Source organism: Scardinius erythrophthalmus, assembly GCF_964197995.2.
Source record: "Scardinius erythrophthalmus genome assembly, chromosome: 19".
NCBI classification, from domain to species: domain Eukaryota; kingdom Metazoa; phylum Chordata; class Actinopteri; order Cypriniformes; family Leuciscidae; genus Scardinius; species Scardinius erythrophthalmus.
The window spans coordinates 16359292-16383229 of NC_138239.1; the positions used below are offsets into that span (position 1 = coordinate 16359292).

The 23938-nt window shown below is 37.2% G+C and overlaps 2 protein-coding genes across 2 annotated transcripts; both read left to right on the plus strand.

The window, feature by feature from the left end:
* The first annotated feature begins 1522 nt into the window (after positions 1-1522).
* On the plus strand, positions 1523-12991 carry plb1 (phospholipase B1). Its single transcript, XM_081394446.1, has 30 exons — positions 1523-1609; positions 1716-1805; positions 1883-1943; positions 2027-2085; positions 2744-2817; positions 3487-3530; positions 3892-4000; positions 5364-5415; positions 5699-5779; positions 5892-5957; positions 6336-6436; positions 6567-6648; positions 6864-6968; positions 7076-7171; positions 7708-7779; positions 7863-7940; positions 8041-8101; positions 8600-8658; positions 8773-8840; positions 8933-8976; positions 9137-9236; positions 9321-9372; positions 10272-10352; positions 10567-10632; positions 11076-11170; positions 11276-11357; positions 11459-11563; positions 11706-11801; positions 11887-11961; positions 12057-12991. The coding sequence occupies exons 3-30, from the start codon at positions 1886-1888 to the stop codon at positions 12309-12311; spliced, it is 2316 nt and encodes a 771-aa protein (XP_081250572.1). The 5' UTR covers positions 1523-1609; positions 1716-1805; positions 1883-1885; the 3' UTR covers positions 12312-12991.
* Positions 12992-13516: 525 nt separating this feature from the next.
* On the plus strand, positions 13517-23405 carry ppp1cb (protein phosphatase 1, catalytic subunit, beta isozyme). Its single transcript, XM_081347485.1, has 8 exons — positions 13517-13651; positions 19403-19534; positions 19850-20080; positions 20821-20925; positions 21073-21144; positions 21497-21648; positions 21769-21903; positions 22084-23405. Exons 1-8 carry the CDS (start codon positions 13579-13581, stop codon positions 22186-22188), a joined length of 1005 nt encoding a protein of 334 aa, XP_081203611.1. The 5' UTR covers positions 13517-13578; the 3' UTR covers positions 22189-23405.
* The last annotated feature ends 533 nt before the right edge of the window (positions 23406-23938 follow it).

The window sequence follows — 23938 nt, forward strand, 5'->3', positions numbered from 1 at the left end:
CTCCTTCGGGTTGAGCCCGGCCGGACCCCGTGGGGGGAGGCCCGGCCACCAGGCGCTCGCATACGAGCCCCAACCCCGGGCCTGGCTCCAGGGTGGGGCCCCGGCTGCGCCATACCGTGCGACGTCACGGTCCTCGGTTTAAGAGGGATCTAATGTTTTTTCAATCTTTAGGGCGGACTGACATAGGAAGCATAAACTCCAGTCACGGCATTCCATTATGGCTAATCTGAAAAAAGAAATGAAGTTGCTTTAACATCATAAGAGAGATAATATGAGCATTAACAAGCATTCGCAAAAGTAAAAAAATATCAAATAATGAAGCTAACTAACTAGCTAGCAACATGTAGGCTATGTGCTTGCTTCAATAAAAATGACGCTAACTAGTCACTAGCTAGTTATGATGAAGCTAACTAGTTACTAGCGACCTAGTTATAATGAAGCTAACTAGTTACTAGCTAGCTAGTTACTAGTTATCTAACATTAAAAGCATTTTTCTATTTAATGAGGAAGTCATACGAACCTCAAAGTGTTAACCTGTCACCTCTGACCTTCAACAGCTGTCACAGCTCCTGGTGCATATGGGATGTGTTGTTGCAGGAACTGATTTGCTATAGGCTACTCCTGACTGGTCGAAATCTCATGCTACTTAGGACAAATGTAATGTACAGAAGTAGCTGCACTGCTTAAATACAAAATTAAAGTTTTTGAAGGAAAAGATGAGTAAAGTCGCTCTGATGACACAATTTTTATGTGAAATGTGCATATTTACCCCCAATTGTCATGGTATGGGGAATTTTTTTGTTTTTTTCAACTTGAAACCAATTTTATTGGATTCCTTGACCCCAAAAATGTACACTTTGACACCAAATTTGACATTATAGTGATAACAGAAGCAAAGATATGGGCTCTAGAGTATTTTCGGCGCATTGGCGGCCATTTTTGAAAAAACCTGTTTATTTCTGATACAAAGTGTGATCTCACTTGTGTCTTAGGATAAATTTATTTGTATGACCCTAAGGTACTTCCATACCAAAGACGACCTTTGCATCATGACTTGAAGTCAAAGGCCTATTTTTTGGGCTTAACCTCCCTACTAAATGGTAAACGAGAGTCGAGGATACAAATGCAGAGTTAGTTTATTAGTGACATGCAGGTACGGTACAAACACAAAAACTCAGGAACTCCAGGAAACAAGAAACACAGACAACGAACCTGGGGTGCGTTTCCCGAAAGCATCGTTGGCCAACTATGGTCGCAAGTTCCGTCGTTACCAATAGAGTTCAATGGACATTGCGATGAACTTGCGACCATAGTTGGCCAACGATGCTTTCGGGAAACGCACCCTAGCACAAGACTACAAACACAAGGACGCTAAATAGGGGAACAAACAAAGGAGGGTAACGAGACAGACAGGTGGGACAAATTAACCAATAAATTAATCAGATAACAAGATGGGAGGGGCTAGACAATAGACACGAGCACATGGCCCAAAATAACAAAACACCCATGTGCAGCACAAGACAGGACAGGCATGTGACAAACTGTGTTTTTCAGTACCATCTCATTTGTACATCACTTGTAGCACGGATGTTGTTCAATATGTGTGTGAGTAAGTGATGTTTATATGTTCAAGTCTGAACGTTAATTTTTTTTTTTTCTAAACAGCCAGAAACATGCACATATGCTTTACTAAACCTGCTGTTCTGTCCTCCTAGGAAAAGCCGTTTTTGCGAACACAGAAAAACTCAAACTTGGCAGAGCTCAGAATCTCACAACCAGAGGATCCCTCTCCACTTCTCGACCCAGTGAGTGCATTCTCTCCATAAGCTCACCCTGTTGCGTTGACGTATATGTCTCACTTGTGCTGCATCTGACCTTTCAGGTGATGGGGAGTGAGCTCATCTGTGAGGACAGGTCTCCATCTTCCAGCATCCCTATCTCAGGTAAACAGGGATCTAACACTTAGAACATTTTTCTTGGAATTATGGGAGTTTTTTAAGCTCCTTTCTGTCTGCCTCTTCTGTAGTCCATGCCCTACGGCCAGCCGACATCAAAGTGGTGGCAGCGATTGGTGATTCTTTGACGGTGATTATACATATATTCACAAATATACACTACCGTTCAAAAGTTTGGGGTTGGTAAGATTTTTTAAAATCTTTTTGGAGAAAAAAAGTGTATTATGTTCACCAAAGCTGCATTTATTTGTAAAAAAATGCAGTGAAAACAGTAATATTGTGAAATATTATTATGTATATATTTTAAAATGTATTTTATTTCTGTGATGGCAAAGGTGAATTTCCAGCAGCATCATTGCTCCAGTCTTCAGTGTCACATGATCCTTTAGAAATCATTCTAGTATGCGGATTTGGTGCTCAAGAAACATTTCTGATTATTTCCAATAGTGGAAACAGTTGTATCATTTGCTATTGCTGTGATATAATGTGAGTGACAGACAGGATTTCCAGTGAACACATCATCAGAGAAGAGATGAGATTGCATTGCTGGAGGGAGGGGAAATTATATTGATGAAAGATTATGAGGGCACATCCATTAAAAAAATGATGTGCACGAATAAATAATATATAATAAATACTGCGATATTCTATAAAAAAAGAATTGTCCATATTAAGTTCCTGGTGACTTCAATAAAAAAAAATCTTACTGACCCCAAAATTTTTAACCATAGAGTAAATGTTACTTTTCTACATTATTTTGTGTAATTTCTTTTGCCCATAAAAAACAGGCAGCGAATGGGGTGGGTGCTGCACCAAACAACCTCCTGGGTGTGATCACAGAGTATCGCGGCCTGTCATGGAGGTGAGTGTCTATCCTGATCATATTGTAAATTGTTTAGTGCAGACAGATGATGCTGGTTTAGGCTGCGTTTACACTTGGCATTAACATGTGACCTGTATCCGGATGATGTCCACATACACATTGAAAAGACAAAAACGCGTTTCTGATCGGAATGTAATCTGATCAGTGTGCCCTGGTCCAGAGGTAGTCGAGGCCCATTGGGTGGATCGTTGGTCAGATCTCAGTGTAATGTAAACGCAATCTAGCCATCATCTCTGCATTCACAGGTCAACGTCATATAAATCCCGGCCAACTCTCTCTGAAGGCTGTTGGAAAATAGTGGATGGACTCAGTTTTGACATGTATTTCAACTTGACAATAATTTTAAACTAGTTATTTATGATAATTACGATATCCTCTGTGTCATCTTTCATTTTAATTGTGCAACATTATTATTATGAATCTGCGAGCTCTCCTCTCAATCATGGAACGGGATCAGATATCTAGATATAGAGACCACTTGATGTGAACAAATGTGAACGCGCCGTGTCCTGATTGACTGATATGATCGCATGTTAATGGCAAGTGTTTTATCCCTATGATTATTGGGGAAAGAATCTGAATGATGAATGATCTCATGAAGCAGAAGACAGTCATGTTTCATTTTGTTCACCTCTCTTTTATTCTCAGCATCGGCGGAGATCAGAACCTTACAACTATAACCACCTTACCAAGTATGTGCAAGCTCTCATATTACTGTGATGCTCTTATTATTATGTAGGCTACTGTCAATTTCTGATTAATCATTGATTGGAAATGTAATAAACATTTGGAAATGTTTTAATTTCTTAATAGCTGATCATTAGTTTATAAATAGCTGCTTTTTAATCTCTACCCTTATACTAAATAACTTGAAGTAGTCCAGAGGTGAATGCTTGAGTTGAGTGTCATGCTTGATTCCCTCCTTAACAGAGCAAGCCAAATGTGTTTACCCTTACTATTCTCTTTACCTTTGACATTTTCAAGGAATCAATAGGCAAGTGAATTAGATTTTGAGTAATTATGTATATAAGATAATGTTTGTTTGTTATTTAGATATTTTGAGAGTTTTCAACCCTTCACTGACTGGCTATTCCACGGGAAAAGGAGATGAGGATTCTGCACAAAGTTTTCTGAACCAAGCAGTACCAGGAGCCAAAGCTGAGTGAGTTTCTCATCTTATAAACCAGTTACTGAATTAATGAATGAGTATGAAGCATTATATATATATATATATATACATATATATATATATATATATGTGACTATGTATCACAAAACCAGTCACAAGTAGCATGGGTATATTTGTGGCAAAAGCCAACAATACATTGTATGGGTCAAAATTATCGATTTTTCTTTTATGCCAAAAATCATTAGGATATTAAGTAAAGATCATGTTCCATGAAGATATTTTGTACATTTCCTACCGTAAATATATAAAACATTTATTTTTGTGAGTGAATGCAGCACAATCGCGAACATAAGTGTAGAACTTTAATTTTTTTGCACCCTCAGATTCCAGATTTTCAGATAGTTGTATCTCGGCCAAATATTTAACAAACTTTAATTCCAAAATAAACAAACACCAAATGAAAGTAAAAGATAGCAGCCCCTCATAGACAACTGCCGCACACACATAAACAAAACATAATGTAAAATCCAGGCCTAGTCCTCTCTCTTCCTTCACTGTCGTCGCTCTTCCTTTTACAGTATGCCCCTGTAGCTCCTCTGTGAGAGATACAAGGCAGGTGCTGCATTTTCTCACGGCTCTCGGCCCGTCCTGCTTACCATAAGGACACTTTCAGACTCCAAAAGGACACCAAATAACCAAGTAATATATGGAGTCCATATAATTCATAAATGTATGCACACCACAGCACACACGAAAAAAAAAAACATTACAGAAAAAAACTTCCGAATTCATTGTATGTGCACAATGCAACAGCAAGAGCTTGTTTACATTTTAGACAAGTCGAGTTGCCATACGCAATAAGACCACATGGAGATGCAAAAAAAAAAGAGCGCACATACAGTACAAGTTTTCTTTACATTAGGGCTATTTTGGACTGTTTGTTTGAATAAATTCGCTTACTGGAACATTGGACTGAAAAATTTCATGGAGTTTATGGAGTTAAAGTGGCTTAAAAAGGGTAGAAATTTCCGCCTACCAGTGTTACAGGTGCTTGTGCCACTGTAGATGCTCAATGTGATAAACTTCTGGCTTCTAATTATCATCTAACTGTGTGACGCGAATTACGTTAATGACGCAATTTCACCTGATTCAGTCATTTATTTGCGATAAATTATTACAATAATTACAAATTAATCGCATGCGTTAACACGTCGACAGCCCTAATATCTATTATAATACCATTACAATTTAAAACATTATAAATATAATTTCTGTCACTTTTGATCAATTAATGGCATCCTTGCTGAATACAAAAAGTATATATTATTATTTATTTATTTTAAATCCTACAGACCCCAAACTTTTGAGTAAAATCCTTTTTTTTTTTTCTTTGCAGTGATCTGGTCAGTCAAGCCCGTGCTGTCATTACAAGAATGAAAGAAGACTCGGTTAGTCATTTGCAAAATCTCATACATTCACACACATTTGCTTTTCTATTGTGGTTGGAAATGTTGTCATAATGTAATGAGTTAATGGTATGTTCAACCCTCCGATTTTCATTAAGGTATTATTTAGTTTGCTTATATGTTTTCTTAACTATTTTCTATTAGGTTTTACTATTCTTGTGACAGATATTTAGTCCCCACAATGTTGGCAAAACCTGACCTGCACACACAAGCATGGTGCTAAATCTGAATCTCATTCAGACTGAGTATTTCTGTCTCTTTTCAGCGAATTGATTTCCAGAATGATTGGAAGATTATCACGGTCTTCATTGGAGGAAATGACCTGTGCGCCCACTGCTCTGATAGTGTACGCTGATATTAATAAAGCCGGTTTATTTATTATCAGTTTCATTAATAGATCTACAATTATATAGTGTCTCTACTTCTCTTTATCATTCTCTTTCTCTATCTCTCCTCAGCGATACCATTCTCCTGATAACATTATGAAGTATATTCGTGAGGCTTTGGACATTTTACATAATGAGGTGAGGCATTTTTGGCTTCAAAATTAGGATTTAAGATTTTTGGAAAAAAATTAACAAAAATACTATGGAATTTAAAATGGAGAATAATTGTTAAAATACGTATGTCTTTTTCAAATCTAAAGAAGGCATTTTTGGCTTCAAAATTAGGATTTAAGATTTTTGGAAAAAAATTAAGAACAAAAATACTATGGAATTTAAAATGGAGAATAATTGTTAAAATACGTATGTCTTTTTCAAATCTAAAGTGTCTGAAAAAATAGTTAAACACACACAATTTCTATGAATCAGGGATGCCAGATTATTGGTAGTAAACCGACATCAATTTTAAAATGTAAATCACAGCTGCCTGTATGAGTTCAATCATGTCTTCTTCTCCAGGTCCCTCGTGCCCTGGTGAACCTAGTGGAGCTCCTGGATATAGTTCCACTGCGCCGTCTCCATCAGGACACCAGTTTAAGATGCCCTACCTGGATAGTCAAGTGAGTTTTGCCCTACAAACAACTGGTTCTTCTGATTTCCGCTAGACTCAGTTAGAAGACTTAATTTCTGAAAGTTTTGGTACTGTTCATGTTTGTCTTTCATTATTTTGCTTTGTGTTACATTTTTTAGTATTATTTGTGGCTGTGTTCTGAAACCCAAAGATGAATCTTATGAATTCCAGATGTTGCAGGAGTTTAACCAAGCCTATCAGGTACACAACTTATTACATGAAAATGAATTAAAAAAAAATGATGTAAACGTCTGTATATTTATTATGAATTCATTTTGTGAATGTGAGGTTTTGATTATTTATAATATAAAGCAATTATACAGCTATAAATACTTAGTAATATTATTAATGTTAATGTAACTGTGTTAAATGACCTATTAATATTGAATATATGCTGTGTTGTGTTTTATTCTCAGCGTGGTATGAGGGAGCTGGTGGAGTCTGGGCGATATGACACACATGATAACTTCACCGTGGTCTTACAGCCATTCTTCAGAAATGTGTATCTCCCCTTGCAGGAGGTGCTGAACAATCTTATTTGAACAAACCTGAAATCGAACTAATCGTTACTACTGCTTGATACACTATTTCTCATTCTCTTTCTGTCATTATTTCCATGGTCTTTTAGGATGGGAAACCTGACCGTTCCTATTTCGCTCCGGACTGTTTTCATCTCAGTCAGAAAGCTCACACGCTCATGGCTCGGGCTCTCTGGAACAACTTGGTGAGTATGAGAAATAAAAATAAAAATAAGAAATGCATATTTTTATTTATACATTTGTATATAGGCTACATTTAGCACCCATATGTACATAAATCTAATCTATAGATGTTTTTTTCTTCATTTATTATTATTTTTTATTTTCTTAATCTTACTTATTTAAAAGTTCTTTCTATCCTCTTGTGTTATATATGTATGTATGGATGGATACCAGAGCTCCTGGAAACCACAACAAATTCCTTGTGTTTTCGCGCACACTTGGCGAATAAAGCTAATTCTAATTCTGATTCTGAATGATTAGATACACAGAATAGTGTATTAACCTACTTATATTTTATGAATATATTGCATGTACTTGCAAACATAATTTATTTTTGCGTATTTATTTTAAATATTTATTTTATTTATATTAGTGTATTTATTGTAAATGACGGGGGGGGGGGGGGGTTGTCAATACTTTTTCTTAATATATTGTCATTTTACAGCATGATAATTCTCAAAATGGTTCCATTCCCTCCCTCTTTGCCCCGTTTACTCAGATGGAGCCTTTAGGTAATAAGACAGATAAGGAGGATTTTACTGCAGGTGTCCCTCTTAAATGCCCAGAAAAGGTGAGTTTACTTTTACATTTTATAACATAAAATAAACTCTATAATTCTGTCACATGGTAACACTGTTTCATAATCTTCTTTAGTCCTCCCCCTATTTGAAGACCTATCATAACAGCAATTACACATACAAAACCCCTCCTCCTACTCCTCCACCCACAACAGTAAGTCACACAAATGTATTATATATGATGTTCATAAAATATAATACTGCCTTAAAGTGATAAAAATGTATTATGAAATGATTTCTCCCTATCATTTTAGAATTGGGGAAGTGATTTCTCATGTGTGGATACAACACCCTCTGACACTGTACCAACATCTGGTAAGAGAGAGTACAAATGTCTCTCCTTTCTGGTAAAAGAGAAAAAAAATATTTTACCATCAAATAACTAATTAACTAACTAACTAAGGGCAAAGTAGATTAAATTAATATTCTGAGAGGTCTTCCCCTGATGATGTGTTTCTATCAGTGTTGTCTTTTGGTTTTTAATCTAAATTTAAATGTATGTAAAATTATAAAAGATGTTGTCACTAGAGCTGAAATATTTTGTTAATGAAAAGTAGCTTGAATTTACAAAATACCATGCTGTAATCTCAAAAAAAGTATTAAGGAGGATAAAATAAAGATTAGTAGGTCTAAATGCAAGTAAAAGCAGAAACCATAATTATGTGCATAGGTTTATGGATTGAGACAATAGAGACAAGACAGGCTTTCACTGTGTACAGACACCTTATTATCTTTCTAAGTCCGAGTACCCTGCAATGGAGCTGTGTTGTATCAGGTATCCAGGATATTCACCTTATCACATTTCTTTCTCAGTTCACAGGCTGCGTCCAGGTGACATTAAAGTGGTGGCGTCTCTGGGAGATTCACTCACAGTAAGTATGGGTGTATGTTTGTGTATATTGCTGTGTTTTGTCATGTTGTAAACACCTCTCTCTCTCTGTTTCTCTCTCTCTCTCTTTCTCTCTATCTCTCTCTGCATTTGTCAGGCCGGCTTTGGTGCAAAAGCTGAAAACCTTCTGCAGTTGGCAGATGAGGAGCGAGGAGTTTCCTGGAGGTGAGTTTCTGTCAGTCAATGCTTATGGATTTTTTAAAATATATTCTCTGCTTGTTTTCATATAAAGTGTCTATGTTTAATTTGATTGACAGCATTGGTGGGGATGATTCTTTGGAAACTGTCACGACATTGCCAAGTGAGTATTTTCTTATGTAACACTTTGTCATTTTTATTGGTTGTTATTTGCAGTGTTGCTTAGTAAAGAGACTCTAATCGCTCTAAACATTATTATCAGATTTGATTCTTGTTTAATAACATAATGATCACCAGTGCCCTGCATCATTATCTGTTATCAGACATCCTTAAGAAGTTCAATCCAAGTGTCTTCGGCTTTTCAAAAGGAAAAAGTAAAAGGCCAAATGGCTTCAATATGGCAGTGAGCGGTGCCAAAGCCAAGTGAGGAACACACATACACATATACACATATACACACAAACACAATTTAATGACTCATTTAATGGCTTCTTTCTCTCTGTTCAGTAATATACCAGCACAAGTGAAGGATCTTATCACAGCTTTAAAGGAGAGCATGGTCAGTATGTTTATTTAATCTATTAAGTTGTTCTAAACCATTTTGTGGTGAATAAATGAAAAAATACATACAAATGACAAAGTTTGTTGTCTTTTGTCATTATATAAATACACTTCCCATCCAAGTTTTTTTTTTTTTTTTTAAATAGGCAAATGCTTAAGAGTCCATGATTGGATCATTATTGCAGTGATTATTATGTTTCTAGCATGTTATATATTTGGCAACAGTTCTTCTAACCCTAATTGATGGAGTGCGTAGTTTTTCATTTCTTAAACAACTATTTTTTTTTAGTTTAGTCATGTTTAGAGTTTGCTTTTTATCTCCTTTTCTGTTCTGTTCATGTGTGTTTCTAGGTTGGTTTTCTTGTTGTTAATTACTAGTAGGAAGTAGGAAGACACATCATAGCTGTTTTCATCAAGAGGTGCATCAACTTTTGGTGAAGATCTTTTATTGACAATGCAAGGGTCAAGCACTCTTTAAAGTCTACTCCAACACATCCCAAAGACTTTCAATGAATTTAAGGCCTTCTTTCACAATTCGAGCCTGATGAATCTTGGCTTTATCATCCTGGAATATGGCCATGATGTGTCTACCTACATGGTTGTTTAAGAAATGAAAAGCTTCACACTCCATCAATTAGGGTTAGAAGAACTGTTGCCAAACATATAACATGCTAGAAACATAATAATCACTGCAAAAATGATCCAATCACAGACTCTTAAGCATTTGCATATTCGAATCCAAACAGCGCCTTTTTTTCAGCCGGGCAGTGTATATTTTGTATGTGCCAACCAGTTGCTGCACAAAGTAAATTCCACCAATTGTTGTGTGACAATAAAGACAATAACCTAATTTATTCAAATAAATGTTTTTATGCCACACTACACTCTTTTTTACAGGAAGTGGACTTTGAGAAGGATTGGAAGCTGGTGACACTGTTTATTGGGGGTAATGACCTTTGCCAGTACTGTCATGACCGGGTGAGTGGATGATTCTTAATAAAGGCTTTCATCTCCCCATCATAAATGGTTTCTACTTATGCCATAACCTCAGCAGTGACCTTTAAGCAGCTAAAATACATTCTGATATTAGCTAACAGAGATGTGCCATTGCGTCATTGCCATTGTGTTGTTTTTTAAGACCAGCAAACAACAATTCAATTTATTTTTCTGTGTTGTGTTTTTCTCTACCCAGGCTTCTCTGTCCCCTTCTAAGTACATCGGTCACATCAGAGACAGTCTGGACATGCTGTACAATGAGGTGAGAGAGATGCACATACCTGATCACATTCTTTCAATGGGTAAATCTCATGAAAACATGTCTGGCCACTGTAGAAGCTTGTTTCCAACACGGAATAAAAAAAAAAGGTAATTGCCTTTTCAGCTCGCAATTCGGATCTTAAAACTCATAATTATGAGTTTATACGTATCTCACAACTCTGAGAAAAAAAGTCAGAATATGCGATATTTTTTCTCCCGCAATTGCGAGTTTATATCTCGCAAAATACTTTATTTCTTGTGATTCTGAGTCAATATCTGCAGGAAAGGAAAAAAGTTTGAATATTGAGATACAAAGTTACTTAGAAAATAATTTTGCCTAACGAAAATAAGGCTTTTTGCACAGTGACATTATTTTCATGACAATTACACACATGTACACATATAATTAACACATTTAAAATGATGTTGTGCGTGTCTGTGTAGGTTCCCAGAGTGCTGGTCAATTTTGTGGAAATCTTAGAGATCAATGATCTGCGTATAGTAAAGAGGGACACACTGGGCTGCAGCCTCCTGCAAAAGTAAATCAATTAATCAATGAAATATTAAACATTCATCTGAAAACCTGTGCAAATTTCATGTTTTTATGTACACTAACAGCATTTTCATGACTGTGTGTGTGACAGGAACTTGTGTCCATGTTTTCTGAATCCCAGTGAGAACTCTCGAGAATTGAATGAAATAAAGAAGGTCAACAAAGATCTGCAGGTCTGTAGCCAATCAAGTTGTCAGTTCATTTAGAACTGATCAGCTGAGTGGGCTTTGGTTTATCTTGACCTTCAATAATAAAAGTGTTGTTTTTGTGCCAGACGGAGACTAAAAAGCTGGTGTATGGGGGACGGTATGACGGAAGACAGGACTTTACGGTGGTGCTACAGCCCTTCTTCGAGAACTCTGCTGTTCCGATGAGCGAGGTTAGCTTCCTTAAAACATCTCTAACAGAGCTCATGTTTCATGAGATCACATTAACATTTTTAAATATGTTAATAACTATCAAACCTTGAGTCTCAGTATCAGGGCCAATGTTAACAGATGAAATGTCTCTCTCTGCTTTAGGATGGCACACCAGACCTGACTTTCTTCTCTGTGGACTGTTTTCATTTCTCTGAGCGTGGACATGCAGAGATGGCTATTTCGCTCTGGAACAACATGGTAAATACACTTGCACACCCTTTATGAAAGTCTCACAGAAGCTTTCCTGCATTTAACAGCACTTCTCTTGTATTTTGGTTTTAAGCTGGAGCCTATGGGGAGTAAACAAAACTACAATAATTTCACATATGACCGCAGTAAGATTCACTGTCCCACAAAGGTGAGTAAATAACCAATGGAAACTGGAAGAGAACAATATCCAATATATGATAAAATGGTCTTTCAAATAATGATTTTCCTTCGTATCTTCTCCAGGAGCATCCCTTCATTTTTACAAATATAAACAGCGGCTCTGACGTCCCTACAACTGCCGCTCCCACCACAGTTGCCCCGGGCACCCCTCTCCCCGCAGATTGCCCCAACGATTCTGTGCCAGCCTGGGCAGCTGCCGTTCTGGCTGTAGGAGGCTTGGTGATTGGTTGGGGCATAACCTGGATGATCTTCTACTACAGAGAACGAAGGAACAGAAAGAGAAACCAGACTAACGAAATGAACGGAACAAAGTTCTAATAACTTTTTTTAAATTGCATATATAAAGTTAATTATTTTACAACAGACTAACCCATGCCCAAGCACTCCCCTAAAATAAATATTTTTGTATTTTTTAATTAAAAGCATATATATATATATGTATAGTTTTAACAGGTGAGGATATTTTTGACCTCAAACCCTCACAAATTCACATACATTCTGTTTGTTTTTGAAAGAGTTCAGATGTCAGTAAATTAATTTATTGCTGTAAATTATAATTTTGATACTTAAACAAAAGTACATCAGTCATTATATTTTCATTTGAAAGTAATTGAAAATTAAATGTTTAATTTTATTTTATTATTTGTTGTTTGATTGTGTTCTATGTATATTATAAAATGTTTACAGGGTTTTGTTTTTGACCCTGAAGTGTTTCCATAAGCAATAAAATCATTGTTTTGTTAAACCAAGCCTGTATCTGACTATATCAATACACACGTGTAATATGTTTAACTGTATATTTGTAATTCTATTCTTTTTGCCACTATTTGTTACTGTTACTGAAAAATAAGAATTACAACTTCGAATATATTTTCTTTTTTTGTGTGTTTTGTTAATCTTTTTTTAAATCTTCTGTTCTCTTAACTTTTGTGTTTAGTTCCTTTTCTATTCTGTTCAAGCTCATCTGGTATGACCAAATATTAAATCAGTATCGAGTCAGTTCATGTCTGAGTCTTTCAGTTTTTCACCAATAGATGCCAGCTTCGCAAGTATCGCAACGGAGCCTAGACTAAAAGCCTAAACGAAAAGTTACGATAAATATGACTGAAATATTATAATAAAGCAAACAAAATCATGGTGAAATGTATGATCATTTTGATGCCCAGGAATGGGAAACCAATGGCTTGAAAACATGCAATAAACAAAATTGGAATTAATTAATTTTAAGAATTAAATTCCGTTTTAATCACGTTGATTTGGCTAAAGAAACGCACCCTTGTGCGAATCAAGCTCAATAAATTGATTACAAAATATAAGTAATAAATGCCACGTTTAATTCCCCTCCAGGTGGATTTTTATCAGAGTAGGATAAAATCCACCTGGAAGGGAAACCAAATACACACATAGCAAGACGTTGAACAATAGAAAATACCATTAACAATTAAGTTGCTTTCAACAGGTCAAAAGTTTGCCTTCAAACGATTAAATATTCATGAAAAGGTCATTAATATTGACGTAACTGCTTGTAACCAAGTGAATGACGTCATTGTGACCACCACCTAGCGGCCGTTGCTGGAAGCGCTGCATGCAGAACTCGGCACTGAAGATGGCGGAGGGGGAATTAAACGTCGACAGTCTCATTTCTCGTCTTCTTGAAGGTAAGATTTTTGAAAGTGAATGCGTTTTAACGTTTACACAAACATACCCGGTAATTATGTATGTGTCGTAATCTGTTTTTCTGTTGGTGAATAGGGAATTGTGCGCGTAAAGATAGCTTAGCTTCGCGTTTCTGCGCCCTGTTTACAAACACGGCTGTGGCCCCGGGGTTTGGTCAGCCTTTATACCAGTGCTGGGATTTTTAGATTAGATCAAACCTTGCCTTTATCTAGCGAAACAGGAACGAGACGTGAGGGCCTGCAGTTTATACATCAGTTGTTCAAAGAAACCGAGTAAATGATAGAGAGGGCAGGACGATGCAGTGTCCGCTGCGTCGTTGACTTCAGGCGAATGTAACCGACGTAATTCTGATTCTCCATTCGACTCAACTCACACTATATTTAGTAGCCTTAGCCTATACAACGTGACGTGTACTTCTCCTAACCTTCTCTTTATTAATGTTATAAATATGTTTTCTAAAATCCTATTGCATGTGCTATGTACATCGTTACTTACGCTATTCTCTTAGTAACATCGCATTGTTTTTTCTCTTAATAACGTTAAATTCAGTTCTTATTTTTATATTGCATTTTCCTCAGAGGACTACAATGAATCCTCCTCATAATCAAACAATAATTATTCTCCTCATAACATTGCACTTGTATTCTTTTAATATCGTTAGACTGCATTCCCTTAATGACTTTGTATTCTGTAACGCGTTACAGTGTAACAAGAACGTTACGAGGAGAATACAAAGTAGTTTCAATAAGGAAATGCAGTGTAATATTATTAACAGAATACAAGTGCAATGTTATGCTATGAAGAGAATATTTATTGTTTGATTATGAAAAGGATTTATTGTAGTCCTCTGAGGAAATAACTGAATCCACACTATTCTTTTCATAAGGTTACACTGTATACTATTAGTAATGTTTCCCTTTATTCCAGCTCGTCTCACCTGAATGAGCAGGTGGAGCAGTGCCCCACCAAAATATATAAACTGAATCAATAAATCGTAAATATTTTCAACATTATGCAACAAGTACTTTTCTGTTTTTCAAGAGTAGACTATTTTAAGTCATTAAAGGGTTAGTTCACCCAAAAATGAAACCGTTCATTTACTCACCCTCATGTCATTCCAAACCCGTAAGATTTTTGTCCATCTTCAGAACACAAATTAAGATATTTTTAATGAAATCTGAGTGATTTCTGTCCCTCCATTGACAGCTACGCAACAAAAATGCTTCAAAAAGTTCATCGTAAAAGAGATCGTAAAACTAATTCATATGAATTGAGTGCTTTAGTCCACATTTTCTGACAAGACACGATTGCTTTATACGATAAACAGATTGATTTTAGGCTTTTATTCACTTATAAACATTCATCAGTTTAACAATCTCTTTATAAACTTTATGAAGCATCAAAGTGGTAGTTGCTTAGCTGACACAAGGACAGAATTCACTCAGATTTCATTAAAAATATCTACATTTGTGTTCCGATGATGAACGAAAGTCTGGTTTGGAACAACATGAGGGTGAGTAATTGGTGACAGAATTTTATGACAGAATTTTCATTTTTGGCCGAACTATCCCTTTAAGTGAGCAGGATATTAAAATTTAACGCATGGCTTAGTTAGCCAGGCAGGTATCATGATACTAAGCAGACAGAAAGTGCCTTAGCCCTGTCCAGCTCTACAGCACCTCATTGGAAAAATGGACCTGCAGCGCAGTCTAATTGAGAGTAATTGGGCAGATTTGAGACAGCCCAGCTGAGCTTACTTGTTACAATATCTTTGTAAACCTCGCTCCAGACCAAAACGATATCAGTCCTCTTCAGCTATGTGTATATTAGTCTGAATCAGGTCAGTAACTAGTTGGCATGTCTGTTCTTTCTCAACAAGGCTTATCTGGAGTATCATATCAAATTAATGAAAGTATAAATAAATGGCTACGTCCGAAATCACATCCTTGAGTAAGTGCTTATTTTGAATTAGTAATTACTTTCACGACCGCTAAAAAGTAGGTTCTATAATCTATTTAGTATGAATGTGTGTAGGAGTAATGTAATCTGGACGTGCTAAATTCGCCATGGTGTCGTTATCATGTGACCTACCAGCATCAGTTACGTCGCTTCACTGCCATTCACAAATCCTCTCCTATGGCCTCATGGGATAGTAAAGTGTCCATTTTATGCACACCTCAGAATCTCGCCGGTAGTAGTAGGTCATCCTGGTGCTTTTTGCCTACCCTTTATGAGTACTGTGAATTCGGACATACTTCTTTTGTCACATACAGTTTTTTGCCTACTATATGGTAGGGAAGTATGCGATTTCAGATGCAGCCGACATGTGTGCTGTGCGTACTAGTCCATAATTAGAGCATCACCATCAGGCTGAATTACGCAAGGACACTAGACCACTTTTGGCAGTGTGTCTGCATGTGTTCAGCAATTAGAAAATAAAACTTCCCTACATTTACAGTCAGGAGCCGCTACTGCTGCATTCACTTTATTACTTTGTATTCTCCTTAGTTACATTGAATACTCATCATAATGGTAAATGAACACTATATAGGCTATTCTCTCCATAACATTGCACTGTATTCTCTTAGGAATGTTACACACGTATTTTCTCTTACTATACACATTAACTTTACTGTGTAACTTAACTTAAATATAAAGATTAACTTTTTTCTCAGTATGAAGTGAATAAGTTGTAAATGGAATGCTAAAGATTTGTTCTCTGTTACATTTAATCGTCTTCCGAATCTTAAAATACATTCCTTTCATAGTGTTACACTGTATTATTATCAGAACATTAAATACATTAGGCTACATAATATTTTATTATTATCTTCTGAAATCTGGTTTATGGCTGCTTTGTTTGCTCTGTAGCCGTTCCTCTACTGTAGACTGGATTGTTGGCTTTAGTGTGTGCCATGGCTTTTACTTTTCTGCCTTTATAGATGCTGGAACCATTTATTATCCTGTATAGTAGATATTAGAGAGATTTTTGAGTAGTAGTAGAAAGACCAATGTTGCTGTCTCGGGGGAATTCGGTTAGGATCTACCATGGGGATACTTCTGTCCATCTCAGTGACTTTTGTTGCTACACAAACTTCTGCTTTTCAGTTACTTTTGATAAAGGAAAGCGCCATGGATTATTGCACCATCCTGATAACCGATATGGCTCGTGCCCGTCCATCTGTCCTAACAGCCTCCTGCTGACCCTCACTCAGCAATGCCATCTGTGATTCTCTGTGACCCTAACGTCCCACTTCTCGGTTCCTCACACTTCGATTTTTATGGTCTCACAAACATATCTCTGTAAGTTTCTCTCATGTTCCATGTGTGTCTCTCGATCACACTCCTCGATCTGTGAAGATCAAGCTGACATACCCACAGTGGTCGGAGAGGACCGTCTAATGGATGCCCATCAGGACTTGGATAATCTTGTGAATTGCTGTAAAATGCTGCAGTGGGAAAGTGAATCAGTTTAGTCTGTCTGTGTCATTTCGTCCATATGTATTGTTATGTAATATTACGACCCTAACAGGATGAACTAGGAATCAGAGCGAGGAATTAGTTTTAAAATTCCTCACAAATTGTAGTCGATTGCCACTTTGAACAAGTTGTTTCTAGCCAGCTCCTAATCTAGCTCAGACTGGTCTGGACTGTGGCTTGTCAAACACACACACACATACACACAATCAGACTTTCCTTATGTTTAGTCATGCTGCAATAACAGGGACATTTCATCAGCTCATAGACTTTTACACACTTCAATCTGTACAAATGGCACCATGCTTGCAATCTCATAAAGTGTTCTGCACTTTATACACGCACAGTACTGTAGTTGGGGTTACAGCATTCTTTTCAAAGAGTCTCCAACATTGACCAACACACTGGTCTGTGTGGGATATTGTGAGGGTGGACGGCCTGAAGACTAAAATGGTTAGTGCTATTATATAACCATAATCATGGCTTTAAGAAAAGAGCACAATTTTTCCTTCTCGGTAACATATACTGTCTTTGTGCTATTGTTCTTTTTCTCCCCATACACTCTTTTCTAATCTGTCATTCTCCCTGTCTCAGAGTGAATTATAGCTAGTAAGTTCTCACTTATAGTTTCTCTCCATCAAATTAAGTTCTTGGACAAACCGCTCTGCAAAATGGTTGTTTAACAATAAGACAGTCTCGACTCTCAAGGCGGGAACATTCCTGCTGAATTCCAGACACTCTCAAGATTCCCACTCACATAAACAGCAACATTCACTGAAATTATGTGAGCAGGACATGACATATAAAAATGTTTATTTATTATGATATTTTGTACATTACTATTTCGTAGTTTGGTAAGATTTTTAAATTGTTTTTGAAAGTTTATTTTGCTCACTAGGGCTGCATTTATCTAATCAGTTGTACAATAAAACAGTAAAGTTGTCAAACTATTGTTAAATAACTGTTTTATATTTTAATGTAAATGTAATTTACTCCTGTGATAGCAAAGTTTTTCAGCATCCACCATTAGACTTTGATTGGATAAAGGCATCAGGTGTTATTGTCAGCCTGACATCTTGCACTGCAAGTCTGCGTCCTAAATCGCCTCCTAAACCCTCATTCACTATTCCTTACATTGGTCCACTAATATAGTTCATTTGAGGGAGTGAATGAAAACGAGTGAGTGGATTTGGACACTGAGTGTGCCGGAAGGGCTGCTGCATTTGAATCGTTTGTGCTTACTGTTTAATAATTATTTGAAGTATCAAACTGGCAGCTCCAGTAAAAAGATACAAATATTTATCTTGAACTCTGTCATGGAAACTATGTATAAACCTTAATTAAACAATTTAATAATCATTTAAAAAGGAATTTATACCTGTATGATATTACGCTGTAGCCACATTGGACAAGCCGTTTGGAAAATGGATGGATGGATGGATGGATGGATGGATGGATGGATGATTCAGCTGCAGGCCTCATCTTCTGGTCAGACCTGCGAATCTCACAATGGATTACACAGTGCATTTTGGGTATTCTCTAGCCGTTGAGTGTACATCGGTTGTACACTCGTTATTGTGGGATTGAACGACAAATAGCTGTCCCTTCAAATAGACTTCTAATAGAGTCCAGTCCAATACTTTTTTGACTATTGACAAAGTCCACTTTGCAGCCTGTTCTGGCCCACTTAGACAGGAAGAGACCTGTCTGACAAATATGTGAAGTTTCCAACCATGGTTTTTAAATGTTTATAGTGCTTATCTGAAATAGTTACTATCATAAACCGGTGTGGGAAAAAAATTTAAATTTAAACTTATTTAAATAAGTACTGTTTTTTTTCCTCAGTCAAACCAAAATATATAGTTCTTCTCATAGATATCTAGTTCCGTCCCCTGAGCAAAACTCTGAATATCTTCCAAAGATTTGATGTTGCAATCCAAAAGTTGGCAAATCCAGTGGCTGGTTCTTCCTCAGAATCGCTCACGCAGGACTTTATAAACATGCCTTTGTTCCTAAGCACTAAAAATCTGCATTTTCAAAGATCAGATTAATCAGTTTGCCAGATTGAGAGTGTCTATTTATGTGTGCAATATGCTTCAGTGAATGACTGTATGGTATGTGGGCCAATTTGTGATGAGTGATTAGAAAATCACACGTTTGACCCAGTTATTGAGGCTGCAGTAAAGTTGTCACACTTAAGGATTAACAAACGATGTTAACCAGATGTTAACCAATGTTGATGTCTACTGTTCCAGTGCGAGGATGTCGTCCAGGGAAGATCGTTCAGATGACGGAAGCAGAAGTTCGAGGACTCTGCATTAAATCTCGAGAGATCTTCCTCAGCCAGCCCATCCTGCTGGAGTTGGAGGCTCCACTTAAAATCTGTGGTAGGTTAGATACTCTCTTTCTCCAGAGCGGAGAACATTTCTGCTGTTTTAATTACATTCCTTCCCCTCTATCTCTCAAGGTTTTGAAAATTTGTGTGTAAGTAGAGCAGGATATAAATATGAATGTAATGAGGATAGGTTTTAGGTCATTTCTCTTCTCTGTGTCACACCTGAGACCCGTATGTGTCATTAACCTGAATTTTGGGTGATAAGATCTTTAGGCCTTTTTTTTTCTTTAAGCCTAATTTAACTAAATCCATGTAACTTTATTGATTTGTGATGTCAATCATATAAACTCTCTCTCTCTGTCTCTAGGTGACATCCATGGGCAGTACACAGATCTGTTGAGGTTGTTTGAATATGGCGGTTTTCCACCAGAGGCAAACTATCTCTTTCTGGGTGATTATGTGGACCGAGGGAAACAGTCTTTGGAGACCATCTGCCTCCTACTGGCCTATAAGATCAAATACCCTGAGAATTTCTTCCTCCTGAGGGGAAATCACGAGTGCGCCTCCATCAACCGTATCTATGGCTTCTACGATGAGTGTGAGCATCTGAGCACATATATACATGCATATATAAACACATCAAATATTAAAGGTCCCATATTGTCAAAACTGAAATGTCCTGGCTTTTTTCATGATAACAGAGGTCTAGGGGCTATGAAACTACCATATAAGTTTCAAAACAGTCAATCCACAGACAAATGCACGCAGCCTACATAAAGTAGCTGTGCCTTTTCATGAGCCGGTGTTGCTTCCGTATAAATGTGATGTCAGAACTACTCATTCACCGCCTTCAGTCCAACCCCGAGCACTGCCCACTGTCAGGAAACTACATCATTGCACAGGCTTCCGAACAACATTAATATAAGAGAACAGTGGCTAATGTTTGTTTATTCAGAAACGCAGCAGCAATTTAGTTTGACCTCAACCGTCTGTTCTGCATATTTCACACAAGTGACTGCTTCGTCAATCAGGCACAGTTCAATGCCGTTTTTTCAAAGAAGCTCAAAATCGACCTGTTCTTAGCAGAGCTCCTGAGAAAGGAGCTGTAAAAATTTATTGGGATGGTTTTTGGTACTTATACTGCAAATATATATTCTTAAAGACATCAAAACCTAAAATAAAACTTCAGAAAGGTGTACAATATGGGACCTTTAACACACACACACACACACACCAGACAATCTGAAATCTTATTATTGATTTTCTCACCCACTGAACAAACTTTCAGGTCATGCATAATGCTGTATTGTTATGAATGTGTACATTTGTCTGTTGCAGGCAAGCGCAGGTTCAACATAAAACTCTGGAAGACGTTCACAGACTGCTTCAACTGCCTCCCAATCGCTGCCATCATAGATGAGAAGATTTTCTGTTGCCATGGAGGTGAGAATGAGTGAACAAATGATGGATAGTTCTATAGAAGTGACTCTTGGCCTGATAAAATAGGGCAACTGAGTCTAAAAATATGAATGCATTCTCTTTGTGACACTTTTTCTGTCTGACTTTGTCTCTTATCTGTCCATCTTCTAGGTCTCTCTCCTGATCTGCAGTCAATGGAACAGATACGCCGGATTATGCGACCAACTGACGTCCCAGATACAGGTGTGTGTGTACGTGCATGTGACATACAATATATATATATATATATATATATGGTAATTTGTTTAATTTATTTTTATTTCATTTAGGTGCCAAGTCAAGATTAAGTTTTTCATCAGTATTTATATTTTCTTTTAAATTTATTTCAATTTACAAAAATGTTTTTAATAGTTTTAGTTAATGATAATAACCCTGATCTTCCATCAGCCACCCTGCTCTATATGTTGGTACTTGCATTGGCCATTAAAAAACATTTTAAAAAACAGATTTTGCAGATGAAATCAACTTTATTATAACTCATGATGATGGAATGAAATATTATTAGATACATATTTTCTGTCTCTTGGTCTTGCAGGCTTGCTGTGTGATTTGCTGTGGTCGGACCCAGATAAGGACGTTCAAGGATGGGGGGAGAACGATCGTGGCGTTTCATTCACTTTCGGTGCCGATGTAGTCAGCAAATTCCTGAACCGCCACGATCTGGACCTAATCTGCAGGGCACATCAGGTACCAATTCATTCCAACCAATCAGTATCCACTATCCATGTGGTAACTTTGAATAATTGTGGTTGAGGTGGGTTATGATTGTGTTTTTAGTTAGTGTAATGAGTATGTCGTGTTTTGCAGGTTGTTGAAGATGGTTATGAGTTCTTTGCAAAGCGTCAGCTGGTCACTCTGTTCTCAGCGCCAAACTACTGCGGGGAGTTTGACAATGCTGGTGGAATGATGAGTGTGGATGAGTCACTCATGTGCTCTTTTCAGGTGTGTCATCATCCCCACACACATTTTAAAAAACACAGAGAGTGTCCTCGTAAACCATTGTTACATTGTAATGTCCATGTCATTATACACATTTGTGTCCTCATAAACCGTATATACAAGAACACACACACACTTGCATTGTGTACACACAATGCACTCACACACTCTTTTCTCTCTCAGATCCTGAAGCCTTCAGAAAAGAAGGCAAAGTATCAGTACGGTGGGGTCAACTCTGGGCGACCTGTGACCCCGCCCCGTACGGCCCAAGCCCCCAAGAAGAGGTGAGCGGCTTGCCACCCAGTACAACTCCCTCCATCCCCCCACCGTCAGCAAACTACCCCTATCTGGGGCAGCTTTACTTTCCCAAATATCCTCTAAAATCTCTCTTCTCGCCCTGCCAAACCTCTTTCTCTTTTCTTAATATTTGTGTACAGAAATTTTGCTGTGACCAGTCAAATTCTCTTTTCTTTTGCTCTGCTTGTTTGTTTATTGGTATTTTAATAACATAATAATAATAATAATAATACTGCTTTGGGAAGAAACTGCTCTGCTAAGAACCCAGAGCAAAACACACTCATTCTCTTACGCAAAGATCTCAGTAGTGTCCTGATATATAAGCATTTTATTAAACTTTACTTCAGTACTCTTTGATTATTGAACCTTAATGTTGATTCATAAAGAAAGAGTGACGATTGTAAGCATTGAAGGTTGTTGTGTATTTCTCTACACTCTGAAGTTTCAAGACCAGAGGCTTTCATACACACACTCACACTTAACTCTGTCAGGGTGCTTGATCACAGGTCAGCAGACACAATCCATTGTCGATAAACTAGGTCAGCATGGACAAAGCTGGAAAAGGGATTTTAACTCGGATACCGTGACACGTACACATTTGCACAGCTGCATTTACAAATGGCATTGCATGTTCTGTTTTCTTAATACCTCTGGGATTTACAGCTAAACTCTATAGACCTCTGTTTAACTTGCTGTTTTTATGTCTTACGATAGTAATAATTGAGGAGAAAAGCGTCACGGCATAACACTTCTTTGCATGACCCATGTACACGTCAGTAATAACCTGCCTGAAGCAATGTGATCCACCAGCCATTTTCTCATTGGATAACAAGACAGCTGACACAAATAGAGCCTCCAGGTGGAAGATATTGATTCAATATTACAGATTAGCACTTGTTTGAAGTTCCCTAACATCATTTAGAAGATTAAAGCTGATTCTATTGGATTTGTTTAACAACTTATTACCTAAAATAGTAGCACATGTGTGACTAAACAATGCCTTTCTGTGAGGGTTGCATTTCCTCACGTTGATATTCACCTGTCATAATTCATTCTTTTTTTTTTTATGTTTTTTTTTTTGTGTGTTGCTGTTTACTTCTTCTCCTTAATTTATTTTCCAAATGTTTGGAAAGCTATCTAAGTGTTCTAAAAGCAGTTCATGAGTTTTGTATAAGTGGGCTTCAAACTTAATAAATGGAAGAAAACTCTTTTTGCCTCCTCTGTGTTTGTGTCCCTCAGCAACCGTATAAATACCAGGCTAATTAAAGTGGTGCAGACCATAGTTCTGGATGCTATTCAGCTGATTTTTTCCAAGTGTTTCAATAAAATAAGCAGCCCTGTAACTTGCCAATGCTGAAAAATGTGGACAAGGACAATCTGTGGTCTGTTGCCATGGCTACTCTATCCCTGCAGGGTCAGGCTCTGTTTCAATGCAGCCAAAAGCAGACAACGAGCTGAAATTGTTTTCAGTTGATTGAAGTAGCATCTGAAATTTCACATGACTGATTTGTTCAATGACCTGAAGAAATGTATTTAATCTTATCAAATCACAGTCCTACCTCCGCTGCTATTTTTGTGCATATAAAACTGTTCCCCTGAATTAATCTGGGCTTTATGTTTTAAATGTATGGTGGTTACCAAATGGGAGATCAGTCAGTTGACCAATACAATTTTAGGGACTAGGAAAAAAATATATATTTTACTGACTTTGAATTGAGGAAGCAAGCACAATGCAGGTTTG

What these genes read in the sequence shown, in the direction of transcription:
- plb1 (XM_081394446.1), top strand. Translation starts at nt 1,886, where the DNA reads ATGGGGAGTGAGCTCATCTGTGAGGACAGGTCTCCATCTTCCAGCATC. An exon ending in AACTATAACCACCTTACCAA is followed by an intron (nt 3,531 to 3,891) that starts GTATGTGCAAGC and finishes TTTGTTATTTAG; the next exon opens with ATATTTTGAGAGTTTTCAAC. An exon ending in GGCTGCAGCCTCCTGCAAAA is followed by an intron (nt 11,171 to 11,275) that starts GTAAATCAATTA and finishes TGTGTGTGACAG; the next exon opens with GAACTTGTGTCCATGTTTTC.
- ppp1cb (XM_081347485.1), top strand. Translation starts at nt 13,579, where the DNA reads ATGCAGAACTCGGCACTGAAGATGGCGGAGGGGGAATTAAACGTCGAC. An exon ending in CATTTCTCGTCTTCTTGAAG is followed by an intron (nt 13,652 to 19,402) that starts GTAAGATTTTTG and finishes CTACTGTTCCAG; the next exon opens with TGCGAGGATGTCGTCCAGGG. An exon ending in AACTGACGTCCCAGATACAG is followed by an intron (nt 21,145 to 21,496) that starts GTGTGTGTGTAC and finishes TTGGTCTTGCAG; the next exon opens with GCTTGCTGTGTGATTTGCTG.